General features: G+C 52.2%; 1 protein-coding gene across 1 annotated transcript in view; it reads left to right on the top strand.

The window, feature by feature from the left end:
- Window positions 1–13,903, top strand: part of LOC122225973 — a 249,376-nt gene extending 235,473 nt beyond the window's left edge. Inside the window, exons 8-16 of the mRNA XM_042948654.1 lie at window positions 3,632–3,811; window positions 4,851–5,027; window positions 5,101–5,280; window positions 7,415–7,647; window positions 7,934–8,063; window positions 9,501–9,632; window positions 10,400–10,643; window positions 11,364–11,441; window positions 12,022–13,903. Coding sequence (XP_042804588.1) covers window positions 3,632–3,811; window positions 4,851–5,027; window positions 5,101–5,280; window positions 7,415–7,647; window positions 7,934–8,063; window positions 9,501–9,632; window positions 10,400–10,643; window positions 11,364–11,441; window positions 12,022–12,173 — 1,506 coding nt within the window. The 3' untranslated portion in view covers window positions 12,174–13,903. The remainder of the gene's footprint in view (window positions 1–3,631; window positions 3,812–4,850; window positions 5,028–5,100; window positions 5,281–7,414; window positions 7,648–7,933; window positions 8,064–9,500; window positions 9,633–10,399; window positions 10,644–11,363; window positions 11,442–12,021) is intronic.
- The last annotated feature ends 3,254 nt before the right edge of the window (window positions 13,904–17,157 follow it).

The raw sequence follows: 17,157 nt of genomic DNA on the forward strand, positions 1-17,157 counted from the left end.
GCATGCCGCTACTACGGGTAGAGCCCTGCCTGCATCCCTGGAACGTGGGCATTCTGAACACCCCCTCTCCCCTGCTGGGCCGCGGCCTGGAGGAGCTGAGCCATATTCCTTCCCAGACTGATTGGAATCCTCCACCAGCCCGCATGTGTGAGAGAGAGGAGGAGATAGGACAGGGTGGGCATGTGTGTGAGAGAGAGGAGGAGATAGGACAGGGTGGGAAGGGTCGTGAGTGGTCATCAAGAGCAGCTTTGAGGTAAAGCCTGGCTTCCTCCAGCCTGTCAAAGTCTCCAGGGCACAAGACTGGATCCTGCCCCCTCCCTCTCCCGACCTGCCCCCCGGTAAACAGCCCATGTCTCAGAGCCAGCTTCTGCTCCCCACTGCCAGGCCAAGAATGAACCTGCAACCCTTGCCCCTCAGCCTACTGGACTCGAATCTGGGCTTCTGTGCAGCCGTACCTCAGACAGAGAGCTTCAGGAAGGGCCTCTGCCCAGAAACCCATCTAGTGTGGGCCCTGATGGCCTCTGGACTATCCTAGAGGTAGAATGCATGTCTGACCTCTTGGAGCTACATTTTATCTTGGTGACAGAGTGCCGCCCTTTTGTGGATCTATAGAGGAGCTTTGTGGCCCAGGGAGAGCACATGGTTACTGTGGCATCAGTGAGGGAGACCAGGGGATTTGCTGAAGACTGTGAGTCTGTCAGGTAACTCCTGTGCACAGCAAGGTACTAGGACAAGGAAGTGACAAACGTGACCAACCCCACCACCACCGCCACCACCAAGGGCTTCTGGATAACTGGACAAGGCAGGTATTGGGGCTTGTCCATAAAGGTCAGGAACCATGGTCTCTCTGGGAAGCCTTACCTGTTTGTCCCATACCTGGAGCCCTTCCCCCCATAGCTATACAGGAAACCACTCTGTAGGATGTGCACCTCTCTGCAAGGGCTGGCAGAATAAAGCAGAAGGGGGAGCCATTGGGCCTGACAAGAGGGGCTTTTGCTCAGGGCTCACTTGAGAAAACCTGGAGTTAGGAGGAGGCACCTGGCCTAGTTAATATTAGTAGGAAACAACCTGGGAAGAGAAATGGTGGGAAGCTGGGCTGTGTGGGTATGTCTGCATTGCTTCCTCCCTGCCTGGGCTCCAGCAGTGAAGGTAGCATCCATGCTGTCCTAGAGACCTGCATGTGTATGTAGCTGGTGTGAACTGAGGGTGGACAGCATACACCTGCAATATGGCATACTGTTCTCCGGAGATCAAAGTGTAGCATCCTGTTAGTGAGTATGTAAATGTGTGTTGGCAGGTGCATGTCAGGGTGTGTGCAGGAAGAGGGGGGTCTCGGAACACCCGCCTCTCAAGGATCAAAACTACCCAAATAGCCTATAGTCACATATTCCCTCCATCGTGATGCACACATTTGCCTGATGTCATACACACCCTCTGTCTTTATGCCCACACTCACCCATCATCACACACACCTTCGGTCCCGATGCACATGCTTACCTGTGATCACTGTCCCTGAAAGAGGACATTCACCTGCAGCCCACATTCTCATTGGCTCACCCATACCACCCTTGAGTACTTTCTTCCTCGTCTTCAGGCAAGATCTTTCAAGGCCAGGAGTGGTAGCCTGCTTGTGTGGAGTGTGCCAGCTATGGGCTGCCCAGTCTAGTGCCTGCTCCCTAGGTACAGCAGGCTGGCTCCTTTCATGATGCCTTGCTGAGTCCTCTGGTCTCATCTTGTCATATTGCAGCCAGGAGGTCTTGATCCTGGGGGCCAGGCCTTCTTGCAGAAGAGGACATACCTGTAGTAGGTCTTTTTAGCTGGGATGATTGCAATGGTCTCTTGAGGAGGCATGCAACCCCCCAGAAATAACCCAGTGCTTGGTGCCTGTGGTCTCTGGTGGGCCTTGGGCATCTGCAGCCCCTGAATGGCTGTTGTGTGAGAGTAAATGTGCGTATAATCATTCTGAGGAATGATTTCATCAGGGTTTGGAGCAGGTTCCATTCCCAGAACACATAAACTGAAGGTTTCTGAATGTGCTTGCTCAGGCCCTACCCTAGGGAAGGTTCCAGCCTGAGTGGGCTCTGGTACCAGGTGGCCCGCCCTACCCTTCGCTCTGCCCATTCAGGGTTTGGGGAAAACATTTTAGCTACTGGAACTCTCAGGTGAAGACCCAGCTAGTCTTGCTGCAGCCCTGCTCTGGTTCCCATTTCAATCTGAGGAACAGAACACATACTGCCCTGGGAGCACCGAGGAAAGGTCCCTGAAGCCAAGGGAGGATTCACACTCATGAATGGGGTCAGAGGCAAGCAGCTCAGAGGAGGAAAGAGTTGGCACAGACGGCCTGACTGGTGATGCTCTGAGGGAGTGACTGCTTAACCAAAGAGCCAGCCCATGGCTGTGATAGAGCCAACACTTGGTCCCAGCAGAAAGGGGCATAGATCTCACCTCTTGTATAGCCCCCTGTCTACCCTTCCTCTTGTCCTGAGCACTCAGAGCCATTCATTATTCACGGAGCAGAAACTGAGCCCATGTTACAGGAAAGCAGGTGTCAGCCCAACAGGAAATGGAGCTCTGAGCACAAGGGCTGCCTGGGGGCTTGGGGGGGGGGGGGGGGGGCGGAATTCCATCTCCTCCTGATGTGAGATCCATGATAGGAGCGTCGCTCCTGATGTGAGGTCCATGGCCATGTTGGAGTAAGGAAACACCCCAAGTTATTTCAGCAGAGAGAAATTAATATAAAGAATTATGAGCCAGTTTTAAAGTACTTGACTCCATAACCCGAGTGCACAAGAACAATCCTGAGGTATCTGTTACAGAGGTAGCAGCTGCAAGGTGAACCTACCTCTCCTACAGCTAGGGAATATAGGAAAGAGGTTGGAGTAATTAAAGCTGAGGATCCTGTAGGGCTTGGGACCTAGAAGTCTGAGGATAGGTGCTGCTCAACTAGTGCTGGTGGACGTGGCAGGGGAGGGCCAAGAGACCGGTTCTGCCAGTGTTGGAAAAACACTGCAAACCAGATCCAGCTACCGTGATGGCTGGGAACCTCTGTCCCTGGGAGGAGTGGTGCCGTTGCTTGCCAGGTGACCTCACAGGTAATGCAAGTCCACAAGAAGCCAGCAGGAGGGAGCAAGCCCTTCTCCCTCCAGCCTTGTGGTACCCTCCAACGCCACATTTGGAGAACCTAACAGGGAGCAGCTGGCACAGAAGAAATGTAGCTTGCTGTGCTCAGCCCCAGCATCACAGAGCAGAGCAGAGATGGTAAATGAAGCTGAGAACAATAATTTAATCACTAGTCCAATGGGGATGGGAGGAAGATGTGCCCTGTGCAGGGGAGTGAGCAACATGCTTGCCTCTCAGATTCTGTGGCTCACCAGTATTCTAGTGGTCAAGTTCACTTCAGGCTTCATCATGAGCCCTGCCAGTCCAGACATGCCCAGGGCATAGTCCTGTTCCCTGAAGAATGGCTGGCTCAGGAGGAGCCTCCATTCACTCCTTTGTAACATGAGTCAGGATCCCCTCTTCTCAGGGCTGCTGAGGGGTGGGGGGGCAGAAAACAGGAACACCCTGCCCCATGAGGAGGTCCCTGGCAGCTTTACCCCACTGATCTGCCTGTCTGTGGCTCTCTCTACAGCTCATCAGTGATGGCAGTGTGGTCTGTGCTGAAGCACTCTGGGACCATGTCACCATGGATGACCAGGAACTGGGCTTCAAAGCTGGGGATGTCATCGAAGTAATGGATGCCACCAACAGAGAGTGGTGGTGGGGTCGTGTTGCTGATGGCGAGGGGTGGTTTCCAGCCAGCTTCGTGCGGGTATGGCACCAGCCTATGCTTTCTCTGGGTCCATAAGGAGCCAACTGGCTCTGCTCAGAAGTGCAGACCTGAAACTGCTCTGGGGTCAGAGGTGCTGGGCATGGACCCCCACCTACCTATGGCTGTGCTGGGACTGCAAGACTGCGGGCTGGAGATGGGAGGTGTGGGGACGGGGATGTGAAGAAGGCCAGCCACAGAATTGTGACACAACCTTCCTCCACCCGCAGACCATCACAAACTCCTGCCTGCCCCACCCCTCCCACCAGGGTGCCCTTGGTGTTCAGAAAGGAATGGGTCAGAAACGATGGTGTGTGGATTCCTCCAGGGGGAATCTGCATGTTAGAATGCCACCACCACAAACAACTCGGTGTATCAGGCATTTACTAAACACTATTCAGAAAAGTTGGATAGGCATCTCAAACTTCCGCAACGCTCTGAGAGCTGGGAACAGCCACTTATACCTGAGAAAATTGAGGCTTGGACAAGTTAAGTCGTTAGCACAAGAGATCACAGGGAGGAGACCCAGAACCTACCTATGGTGGCCTTTGGTGTCCAAGGAAGGAACCCGGGTGCCCTCAAAGGCCATGCAGAAGGCAGTGGGGAGTAGAGTTCTCAGACCTTGGGTTTCATTGCTTCCCCTGCCCCAGACCTCATGGATAAACGGCCCATTGTCCACCCCAAGCCTGTCCTAGTTCCAGGTCACAGAGCCAGAAAGGCCCCAATCACCCATTCACTTCTGTCACAGGCCCTAGAGGGGCTGGTGTGAGCAGACACTGGTTCGGAAACCCCCTAAGAGTGAGCATCCACTCTGCTCCCAGCACGGAGTCCAGCACCAGCGCAGGAGGGGGAGGGGGACAGAAGACGACAGAGAGGGAGAGGGACAGAAGCTGGCGCCTCTGGAGGGGCTGGCGAGCCTCCGGTGTTGGGGGCAGGGGGCTGCCATGCCTACCTTCCTCCCAGCCTCAGTTCACCACTGCCCCCGCGTGCGGGCCACAGGGGCTGACCCTCTGGGCACTGACTGGCCACGTGCTGCCTGCAGCTGCGGGTGAACCAGGACGAGCCCGCCGACGATGACACGTTGCGGGCCGGGGACAGCGGGGCCGAGGATGGAAGTGCCGAGGGGCAGAGCAGCAAGGACCAGATGCGGACCAACGTCATCAACGAGATCCTCAGCACTGAGCGGGACTACATCAAGCATCTGCGGGACATCTGCGAGGTGAGGCCTAGCAGGAGGTGCGGAGGGTGGCGTGGGGGGACCAGAGAGAGACCTGACAGGCCATGGGCTGCAGGGCTACATCAGGCAGTGTCGCAAGCGTGCTGACATGTTCAGCGAGGAACAGCTGCGCACCATCTTTGGGAACATCGAGGACATCTACCGGTGCCAGAAGGCGTTCGTGAAGGCGCTAGAGCAGAAGTTCAACAGGGAGCGCCCCCACCTGAGCGAGCTGGGCGCCTGCTTCCTGGAGCACGTGAGCACGCCCTGCCCCAGCAACCTCTCTGCCCAGGGCCCATTCTCCAGGCCTCCCAGCCAGGCAGTCCCCCTCTGCCCTTCTTTGCTGGTGGTCCCCACTCCCCTGCACACACACACCCTGGCCCCTGAGCATGTAAGCCGCCCTTTGCCCTTGGCTCCCATTCTGGCCTCCTCACAGACAGAAGTGGGCCCTGTAGGCTAAAAGCCCAGGCAACTTGCTCTTCTCTTCCCAGAAGCTTCCAGGCTCCACTCCCCTAGTGCCCAACCGCCTTCACCCTCCAGCGCTGTTTCAGCAATGTCTCTGCCTCTTTGGGAGGCAGACCAAGTCAGAGAAGGCTCCTTGGAGCAGGGGGCCTTAGGCATCAGTGGGAAAGGTTTTCTTGGGCTACAGGAAATAGAAGGCAAAGCTGGGCGGGGCCACCTGCTGAGCATCCTCAGAGCTGTCATAGCAGATTCTGGGCTTCCTCACACAGTGAGAAAACTGGAATTTGTGTAATGTGTAGCACTTCCACTCTAAATGCCAGTTGGATTGGTGATTTAATTGGATTTAATTGGATGGTGTGGGCTAGATGGACTCCTGGCCTTGCCTGGTAAGGAAGCACTTGTTTCTGTCTCCTGTGGCATTTATGTGGGGTTGAGCAGAGGATGCCAAGGCCAGCCCATCAAGGACAATATGGGTTCCTTCCTGGCTACTACCAGTGTATGTGGGGGTGGGGGTTGAGGGGGCTGTTGGAAGGGCCCTATTACCTGGCTCCAGTGGCAGGAGAGCTGGAAGGGGAGACCTTAGATTCCCTGAGCAGGAATGGGTAGCGGGGTCAGAGCACCTGAGTGAGTGTGGGATTTGGAGCCAGTTATGCAGCAGGCAGAGTTGTGATGGGGGCTGGAAGGGAGGGATAGGCACTTTATCGACATTACCCAGTATGACCATCACAGCAACTGGCCAGTGAGCTTACTGCTGTTACCCTCCTTTCCCACCTAAGTCCATGAAGTCCTAGTCACTAAAGACCCAGTCTTTCTCTGGGTCAGGTAGATAGAACAACAACAACAACAAAAAAAAAAAAAAAAATGAAAAGAAAAAAGGCACAGCGAGTCTCATGTGCCTCATGTGTGTGTGTCTCAAGACACACACACAAGAGGTACCTGGGTGGCTCAGTTGGTTAAACATCTGACTCTTGATTTCAGCTCAGGTCATGATCTCGTGGTTCGTGGGATTGAGCCTGGTGTCAGGTTCTGCCCTGGCAGTGTGGAGCCTGCTTGGGATCTCTCTCCCTCTCTCTCTCTGCCCCTCCCCCGCTCATGCTTTGTCTCTCTCTCTCTCAAAATAAATAAACATGAAAAAAAAAATTTTTTAAACAATACACACACAATGTGGACGTATCTGTCACATGGTGAATGGATAAAGTGGCACTGGCTACCCAGATATGAAGCCAGAGCTTTGTGAGGAAGAAGCGAGACACCAGGGGGCACAGACATAGACCCTGGAAGCCATTTAATCTCCCTTAATCTCCTTCTGTCTCTCTCCTCTCAATCCTTCTCTCTGTCCTTCTCCCTCCCTCTCTCTCTCCTTGTCTCTGTCCCTCCCTCTCTCTCTCTTCTCCCTCTCTCTCCTTCTTTATCTCCTCTCTTCTCTCCCCTTCACTCTCCTTTCTCTCCCTTCTTCCCCCCAATCCTCTCTCCTCTCTATCCTTCTCTCTCTCCCTTCTTCCCCCCACTCCACTTTCCCCTTCTGTCTCTCCTTTCTTTCTCTTCTCCCCCTTCTTTCCCCTGTCCTCTCTCTCCTTCTCTCCTTTCTCTCTCTCTTTCTAGTTTTTGGCCTTGGCAGTGCTTCCTTATTAACATCATTGATTTCACCCTCCAAAAAAAAAAAACTGACATACAGTCAAAATATCTGCTGAGAAATCTGGGTGGTGACAAGACACATACATGCCTGAGTTTTCAGTGTCTAATACGCCTGTGTCTAATTCCACATAGCTTGTGCCCAGTGACATGGGTACAGAGAGTCTGGGCCCTCTGAGCCCAGCTCCTGAGGGAAATACAGAGGCCCCTGCTCCCTCTCCTATGCTGTGCCCCAGTTGCCTGGGTGGCCTGAGGGAGCAGGAGGTCACCATCCTGACCTCCAGCTGTGCCCCCAGCAAGCGGACTTCCAGATCTACTCGGAGTACTGCAACAACCACCCCAATGCCTGTGTGGAGCTCTCCAGGCTTACCAAGCTCAGCAAGTATGTGTACTTCTTTGAGGCCTGCCGGTTACTACAGAAGATGATAGATATCTCCCTGGACGGCTTTCTGCTGACACCGGTACAGAAGATCTGCAAGTACCCTCTGCAGCTGGCTGAGCTGCTCAAGTACACACCCCCCCAGCACAGGTAGGAGGCTGCTGGAAAGGGAGGGCAGTCTGAGGCTCTTCATGCCTTGGGTCAGCCAGAGTGTTGAGTTCTGACAGCACATAGTAAAATAGTCCCTGCTGTCACATGCTGTCATTACAATGAGAGAAGAGGACAAAAATAGGATATTAAGTTCTGTGGTGCCCAGACGCACCATCTGGCATTGACAAGTGAAAACTGCCAAGGGCATAGCCCCAGAGGGAGGCAGCTCCACAGCCCCTCTCTGCCTTCCCTAGTACAACCTTCTTCCATGTCTATTATGCCCCAGGGACTTCAAGGATGTGGAGGCAGCCTTACATGCCATGAAGAATGTGGCCCAGCTCATCAACGAACGGAAACGGAGGCTTGAAAACATTGACAAGATTGCTCAGTGGCAGAGCTCCATAGAGGATTGGGAGGTGAGGGCCCCACAGCTCGGAAAATACCGTGGGGCATGGCTCCTTGCTTTAAAATCACGCTTGCCTTTGAAAAATCTAGGAAGGAGCTGAAGTGGGAGTCATGCTCTGGGAGCTGGCAGTAGGAGAGCTGGTCCTCTGCCCAGGCAGAGCATGGAGCATGGAGCTGCAGGCCTGGTGGCCTCTTTCCTGGTCAAGAGTGCCCAGCATGTGTGACATAGGATGCTGCTCCCAGTGTGGTCAGCTGGCCCAGCAGGAGGAGCTAGTCCTCAGCCCTCAAGGGACAGGCCAGATCCCCAAGTGGCAGTAACTACTGGGACTCCCAACAGAAGGGTTCAGGCCTGCCACAGCATGACCGAAAACGGATTGCCATGGGTTTTCATTCCATTCCTGATTCCATTCTTCAGGCTTGCACATGCCCCTTATATCCACCAGTCTTGCCTTCTGAAGCCACCCAGAGACCTGAACTAATGGGGACATTCCTGTCCTTTAGAGGCCTTCCCATCCTGCTCTTTCCACCCCCACCCACCAGCCATAAAATGTTATGAAAATACAGATTCCTGGACCCCACCCTAGAAACACAGAATTAGAATCCCTGGTGTAGTCTTTGGGGTTTTTTTGTTTGTTTGCTTGTTTTCTTTTCCTGGTGACTGGTTCTGAGGCCTAGCCCTGGCTAAGGACCCCTACAAACTCACTTATCCCAAACTGAATGGCTGCCAATAACTGGCTATGGTTTGCATTTTCTAAGGAGGAACCAGAGTGAGGCGGGGCTTAGCCTGAAAGTTTGAGGTCTGATGATGGAGCTTCAGGTACTAACTATATTTAGCTAAGAAAACTTCATAAGCCCCTAAAGACAAGGCTCACAGGTGACTTGAGCCAGGTCTAATTATTCTTGAGCATAGCACTGTCTAATCGAAGTATCATGGGAGCCACATGGGTCATTTTAGATGTTCTAATAGCCATCTGGAAACAGAAAAAAAGGAGGTAAAATTAATTTTAATAATGTTTTAAGTCAGCATATCCAAAGTGTTTCAATGTGTAAGCAACAAAATCATTAGTGAAATATTTCACATTCTTTATACTAAGTCTTCAAAATTGGTGTTTACTTACATGACATCACAATAGGGATCAGTCACATTTCAAGTGTGCACATGACTGGCCGCCACTGGCCCCATTTTGCAGAGACAACTAACTTGTAGGTTAAACCACCTTTTTACTCCTTAACACCCCACTGTGCCCACCACTGCCTTGGGCTTCAAGAGCAACCCCTCCCTCTGTGGCCTGCTGCTCACTGCAGACCCTAGCCCAGTGGGGGCCACAGGCAGACCAGGCCAGTGGGGAGCCTGCCCCACTCATGACAGAGGCAGGGGGCAGTGCCCAGTGGAGGGGGCTTCCCAGTTTGGGTACACTCAGCTCATAGTGTTCCTTGGGGTCCACCAGGGGGAAGATCTCCTGGTCAGGAGTTCGGAACTCATCTACTCGGGGGAGCTGACCCGTGTTACACAACCACAAGCCAAGAGCCAGCAGAGGATGTTTTTCCTCTTTGACCACCAGCTCATCTACTGCAAGAAGGTACCAGAGCTGCTGTGCCCTGCTGGACGAGCCGTTCAGAGCGGGAATGGAGGGGGTGAAGCTGGGGGCTGGGAGTAGCTGCCAGAGAAAAGGAGCCACACACGTCCTGAGGACGTTCAGTACAGCAGGCCCTTCCCTGGTCAGGCCCATAGGGCCAGGATGAGGATCACTGTCTGTGAAGGAAGCCAAGTAGCCCGAGGACCATGGGGTGGCCCTCACAGTCTGACCAGGGTCCAGTGCTGTTGAGAACACCCTCCTTCATGACCTAGCCTCTGCTTGCTTCTAAAGCCACCTCAGCTCCCCCTGAGCCCTGGCATCCTCTGCTCCTATTGCCTCTTCTTTGCCATTAGCTTCTGCTCCTCTCAGCACATGGCCCAAGTGGCCCTGTTCAGGAAGCCCTCCCGGTCAACTGATACTGGGCCCGGCCCGGTAGGCCTGGTACTCTTCTGTTGTGCAGTATGGGCCCTGACCCACTGTCTCCATGGCTGCCTCTCTGTGAGGCAGTGGGTGCCCTCCAGGCTAGTCAGTAATTTCACTGAAGGCACAAGGCTCCTCCAGCATGGGTTCAGCACATGGCTGTGGGCCACACCACACTCTGCCCTTGTGAGCTTACCACCTGCTGGGAAAGTGGGTGTGCAGCCCGCTGGCCCTTCTGACTGCAGGGCAGGGGGTGAGGCATAAACAGGTCAGGAGAGTGGTTCAGAGGCCTGAGAGGTAAGGACTTGAAAAGCAGGATATAGAGCAGGAGCTCACAGAGTCTCTGGTAGGACCTTCTCCGCCGGGATGTGCTGTACTATAAGGGCCGAGTGGACATGGATGGCCTGGAGGTGGTGGACCTGGAGGACGGGAAAGATCGAGACCTCCACGTGAGTGTCAAGAATGCTTTCCGTCTGCTCTGCGGCACCACGGGAGAGAGTCACCTGCTGTGTGCCAGGAAGCCTGAGCAAAAACAACGCTGGCTCAAGGCCTTCGCCAGGGAGAGGGAGCAGGTGCGGCTGGACCAGGAGACAGGTGCGAGACCCCACTCAGCCTTGATCCACTGTGAGGGCCCACCCAGCCCTCCTCACCCCTGAATGCAAGGTCAGGACAACCTTGAGACTGCGAGGTAGCCATGTGCTACAACCCAGGGCAGCTCTTCATTTCAGCCCCAAGGCATGGCATGGTCTGTTGGCCTGTCCAGGTTTTTCTACCACACACACTCCATAAGGTGGGGGCCTTCTCAGTTGCAGAGAACTGATGAGGCCCCTTTCCAGCACAAAGAATTCAAGTAGGATTTGGGCATGGGCTTTGAGAAACCTCACCCATCCCAACATAAGCAAGATACCTCCCTGCTGCATTCCTTTTCTCTCCATGGGCCCCTGGACATCACACTCAGAGTGACCAGATTGGCTCTTGGTCTGGGAAAGAGCCTCCACCATAGTGGAAAGGACACTAGATGCTGAATAATACATCAAGGACTGGGTCTGGGTGAGAGATGGGTAGGGCAAGGTTGTAGGGAGGGCCCACTGAGCATCTCCTCTGCCTGGTTGGCCAAGGCAGGCTGGCTGAGCAGGATACGGAGCATCTGCAGCATGATGGGACACCAGACCCTGTGAGAGATGCAGGATACACCAGGTGCCGAGAGGCACAGGACAAGAGCAACACTGGCTGGGGAGGGGGAGGAGGTGGAAGTCAAGTCCTCAAAATAAGCAGAGGTCAAGCAGAGGTCTCATTTGCGGTCCTCCCTCCCAGGCTTCTCCATCACCGAGCTGCAGAGGAAGCAGGCCATGCTGAATGCCAGCAAGCAGCAGGCCACTGGGAAGCCCAAAGGTAAGTGGATGGTACCCTACCTCCTCCCACAGCAGCCTGGCCCTACTACCTGATCAAGATCAAACTCCTCTCTGACTCCCAGAACAAAGCCAGCTAGCACGTAGGTCCCATCTGCTGCCCACTGCCCTTTCCAGGTGTTTGTTCCCAAATGTTGGTGGTAAGGGGCCACTGGTGACAAAGCTTTAATCAGTGTGCAGTTGATAATTTTGCTCTCAATCCCCTCACATCCCCCAGAGCAGTAGCATTAGTGACAGCACACCTCCCCAGGCAGGACTGCTTTCTGGCAGGCCTCCGTACAACCTCCTGGCAAGGAGCCCATATCCCCATTCCAACAGAGCTGATAAATGCCTGGCAAGGGGCCTGTGCCATGGAGAAGCTCCAGGGCCCCACACCGTCCCAGGTTTCCTGGCCATCCCCTCTACAGTGGCTCAGGCCACTGGATGTGGTCAGCCCCATGAAGGAACTTCCCTCCCATGGGATGGGACCCATTCCACCCCCCCTACCAAGCAGAGGCTGCCACTCTGCCATGTGACACCTGCTCACTAGGCACCAGTGATCCCTGCTTTCTTTTCCTGCTCAGCCCTCAGCCGGCCCTACTACCTGGCACGCCAGAAGCACCCGGCACTGCCGGCCAGCCTGCCCCAGCAACAGGTTTTGGTACTGGCAGAGCCCAAGAGGAAGCCATCCACCTTCTGGCACAGCATTAGCCGGCTAGCACCATTCCGCAAGTGAGCCAGCCCCCACCCGACAGCACCGTATGGACCTGTCCCTCCAGTGGGCCTCCAGCTTTTTCTCCCTGAGGCCCACAGCATGTGGCCTCCTCTGCCTGTCATATGCACTGGAAGTTACAGGCTGAGGGAGGGAACTGCTCGGCGCCCCATTCTTCGTTTCTTCCCCACCACTGGTGCACTGAAGACACCAGCTGGAGGGGCAGGGGCCCACAGCGGTGAGCCTTCCGCCACCCTCTGGACCTCTATGGGGCCTCCTGGGAGCCACAAGCTCAGAGCCACCGGCCAGGCCAACACGCGTGAGAGGACTGGCCACTCTGGACCCTCTTCTCTGGACATCTTATTATCCTTCCTCCTGCTGTCTCTGGGCAGACTGCCTTCAGCCCCTGCAAAGTTGGGCTGTGTGCCCCTCTGCCCTCCTTCAGGCCGCTGGTCCCCAGCTGGTGGTGCCAGGCAACTTGCATCCCTGGAGGGTGGGAACCAGAATTCTGTGCACAAAAATGTCGGGCCCAGAGCCCACCTCTTTTGCCTCCCAGTCCCTCTCTAGACACTCCTGGCTGCTGGACACCCTCTTCACTTGTGATGTGTTTATAGTGGAAAGAAAACAAAACCATAGTCACTGCATACTTCTGTCAGGGTTTGTGACCAGTCCACGTGTAGTTGTGGGTTGACTCCAGAACCTGCTCCCAGTCTGTCTGGATTGTTCTGTTTTTCTAACATTGGGGAAAAATAATTGTTATTAGTGACACAGAAAGATTGCCTTACCCTAAGTGAGTGTGAGAAGCCATAAGGACTGAATTCTGTGGCCCAGCATCCAGGACTGACCCACTAACCCAGAGTCCAGTGAGCATGTGAGTTAAGAGGGAAGCCCATGTCCTGCCGAGAAGGGTCACAAGTACAGCCAGGACCTGGCTTGTGGGTGCGGGAACACTGAGCTGCCCCTCTGGCCTAAGGGAATTCAGCAGCATGTACAGTCAGTCACTCTTGCACTATACCTTCTCCAAGCCAGAAGCCACATTTAATTTCATAAAGAAACATGAAAAATAACCTGTTGGCCCTGGTTTTTCCATTTGTGTCTATGCATTTTCTCCTTTGCATGCTCCATCCTTCCTATGACAGTTACCTTTCTCTGCCCTGGGCCTCTCCTTAAACAGAAAAGATGAGCCCAGCATCGCCCAGTGTGGTGGAAGCTCACTTACTTGCAAACCATACCCTCAGAGCTTTGGTGGAAAGAAGCGAAGGTGGCGGGAGAAATGCTTCAGACGCTCAGAAGGAGCTGCGAGGACAGCATGTGGTCTGGGAGCTGTCCTGGTATGGGATACAGCTGGCTTGGCTCCTCCAACCACAGGGGCCTGGAAGCCTGTTGGCTCCCTGACTGCTCCCAGAGTCCATGTTTAGCTGAAGTAAGCAAATGTGAATTTGGGGGATTGGCAGTCTGCAATCTTTCTGGGTTTTAGCATCCTCTTCAATGAAATAGAGAAGAATGTGTCCTCCAGGATGGGGACCAGGACACAGGACCAAGAGAAAAGGAACAGGGGGTAAGCTTTCCTCCCCTTTCCCCTGAGGAAGCAGTCTTCCCAAACTGTTGCCTCCACACACCCTTACACACCGTGCTGTCACGCCACACAAGGTCACCACGGCCCAGCACAAGGCCTTCTGCCCCCAAACCCTGCATGTCCTAACTAGAAAGAAACTACACCACCTTCCAGCCAGGCCATGCCACCTCAAAATAAAACCTACAGGAAAAAAAAAAACAAAAACCATAAAAATCACACTATGCAACACAAGTCAATCTTTATTGAAAACTGCAGTATTAATACATAACAAGTCTTGTTACAATAAACGTGCTTTTAAGAATTTTAAATCTGAGCTCTACTCATCAGATTGCATAAAAAATTAAAATAGTATGAATTTACACTTAATGGAACTGGCTCAGGATGGATGTTCCATTCCTTTGTATTGATTGACACCGTAAGTTCAATGCAGAGGTGAGGGATGCCTTTAACACTGGAAGACAATGCCGACATAAGCTTAAAAAAAGTACCAAGAAAACAGTCTAAAAAAAGTATTTAAAAATCATTAAAAAAAAAAAAAAAAAAAAAGGAACCATTTCCTAGTCAGTCATAACCCACGTGGCTCCTTGGGACCTCTCCTCAGAGCAGCTATCACGTTAAACCCTGCCAGGAGCACAGCAGAGCCCATCTATTTTACTGACCACTAGTCTACACAAGGACCCATGGGAGACTGACAGGGCTCAGGAGGCCCAAACAAGACACCTGTCATCTCCAACACAACAGCCCTGGGAGCACACATTTCCTGAAGCCCACTGCAGGTTCCCTAAACAGATGCCTGCCTCTCCTCTGTCTCCCTGTCCCAAGTGAGTAAACTTTAAGGTTACCCCTAGGGTTTTCTGTTCTTCAAATGAATGGGGGGCCGGGGGGGAGACAAATCCTCTAAAACACGTAAGACCAACTTTGCAACTTTCTACCCAAAATGATCAGACCCTCCTCTGCAGTGCATCATCTGCAAGTTTGTTCAAAATAGTCTGACGCACCTTCAGAGAGCTCAGGCTGAATAATAAACAGCTCAGGGGAAAAACACAAATATTTGAGATATGCTAGAAACAGCTAAGCAGTCTTCCCCTGAGCCAACTACACTCCTCTCTAGAGAACCCCACCCCCACCCTTAGAAAGCACCAGAAAGAACCAGAAGCTGCCCCTCACCCTCCAAGCACTTGCCCTTAAAACTGCCCGTGAGCCTGCTGAGGGGTCAGACAGGCATCCTGTCCTGACTGGGCAACACCCAGGTTAGTGACGACTAGGGTATCCAGCCATTAGCTGCCAGGTGGGGAGAAGGTGGCCCAATCAGTCAGAGTAATACTGTTTCCAAATGTGTACAGGAACAGGTGAAGAAGGGTGGATTTCCTTTTGAAGTAGGCCCCAATATTGATGTGGTTGGTGTTGCCACCCTTTCACCACCAACTGGCAGGCACACTCACAGAAACTCATGTGCCAGATATCAGCATATCCAAAATGCCATAAGAATATATTTCCTCTTATTACAGAAGCGATGGTGCCACCAGATGGAGCAAGGCACTGTACGCCGAGAGTGGGAAGGGCAGGATGCTCACCAACAAGTACCTAGCCCAAGTCTCAAGACCTCTCTCATGTCCTATAAATACTACATTTGCATAGCACTCAAGAAACAGATTCACAGAACAGCAACTGGTAGGCCTCATAACCATACCAACAAGAATGGTCTGACAAGATTTAACACAGAAGACATAAAAGGTTCTGGAAGCGCCTTGCCTTCATGCCTCCCACGAATGGCCCTGGTCCTGATATTGGCCTCAATTCTCAGAGGCAGCAGGCTGATGGGACCATTGCTCATCACTAAACACTCAAGTCACCCGGCCCAGATCCAAACAAAACTTCCATAAGCAGAGAAACAGGCCTCCTGAACCTTGGCAGAGAGGCTGTAGAAGATTTTTTTTAATTATCCATGATGATGACGTTCATGTTTAGAGGAATTAGGTCCTTGCCTACCTGTCTCCACTTCCAAAAGAACCATAATTCAGCTGAAAGAGTATCAAATTAGGAATGTCACATACAAAAAAAGGCCGTTTCTCTGTTCCACAATTATGCTTGGGATATCAAATTATGCAATTTTATAACAAGTTCTATTCCTTATTTTTACTGGAACTGCTGTTAAAATTACTATCTATGATAGTTTTGCTACTATTCATATGTCCAGATTCTTACCTACTAGGTAAGATCTACCTTTCATTATCATATTTGGTAGCTGATGCCCTGATGTGAAAAGATTTCCACACAGATGTATTCCATTATGCAAAGGTATTTGATAAAGTCTCCCAACTCACCTTCACAAAAGGGAAAAAAGACTTTAAAAAATTATAGGGGGTAAAGTGTTTATGAGCTGATGTAAATGGGGGCAAAATGCAACCCAACCTTCTTGCTCTTGAAAACACTATTTAATTCAGTGCTCGTGAAAACACTCACCCTGTGTGCACCATGTCTCAAGCAAGCCCAATGAAGCATCCGATGTAACTTCTACATTTGAATGACTCCACCCTTACACATAGGGTGTGTGTGTGTGTGTGTGTGTGTGTTCCCATTTTGATGTTTAGGGCTTTTTTAAAGCATACACTAAAATCTTATTTTCTCCTAATCTATTACACTAAACTGGGGAAATGGACTTTTCTGTTAATTGATCAGTTCAGCCCTGGAACCTCATGGATATTATAAACCATCCACCATACAGATGGAATAACCAGCACAGAGTTAAAGTAGACACAAACTGTGTGCCTGGGGTACATGGTACACACACACACACACACACACACACACACACACACACACACTCTCTCTCTCTCTCTCTCTCTCTCCACACACACACACACACACACACACACACACTCTCTCCACACACACACACTCTCTCTCTCTCTCCACACACACACACAGACACACGTGGGTTAAGTGCTAATGAAGCAATTTAAGGTACTTATCAGTAAGCACACTATGTTAATAGACATTAGGAATAAGGAACCTTCTGTTTACAATGATCCATGCAAAAATATTCCTAAACTTCTTATAAAATAAAATGTGAAAAAAGAAAATTATGGGGTACTTACTATAAAAAATAAGGTTACCAAAGGCTCAGGGGTCAGGTGTCCCAGTCAGGAAATGGGGCAGAAAGCCAAACCAGTGCCAGAGCCCTGACCTAGCTGCCAGAGACGTAAGAGCAGGGTCCCCTCCCCAACCAAAGCCCATACACTTGAAATGATGGGGTGAACAGGAGCACACCCACCCCCACCTGACAGACTGCTGAAAGGGAACAAAACCCTCACCCTCCCACCCCCTCTGTGAACAGACACACTCCCACTGATACAAGCTGGGCACATTTAAGCAAAAAAAAAAAAAAAAAAAAAAAAAAAAAAAAATCCCCTTCATTTCTTATGTACAATA

The sequence above is a fragment of the Panthera leo genome, chromosome C1, assembly GCF_018350215.1.
Source record: "Panthera leo isolate Ple1 chromosome C1, P.leo_Ple1_pat1.1, whole genome shotgun sequence".
Classification (NCBI taxonomy): Eukaryota; Metazoa; Chordata; class Mammalia; order Carnivora; family Felidae; genus Panthera; species Panthera leo.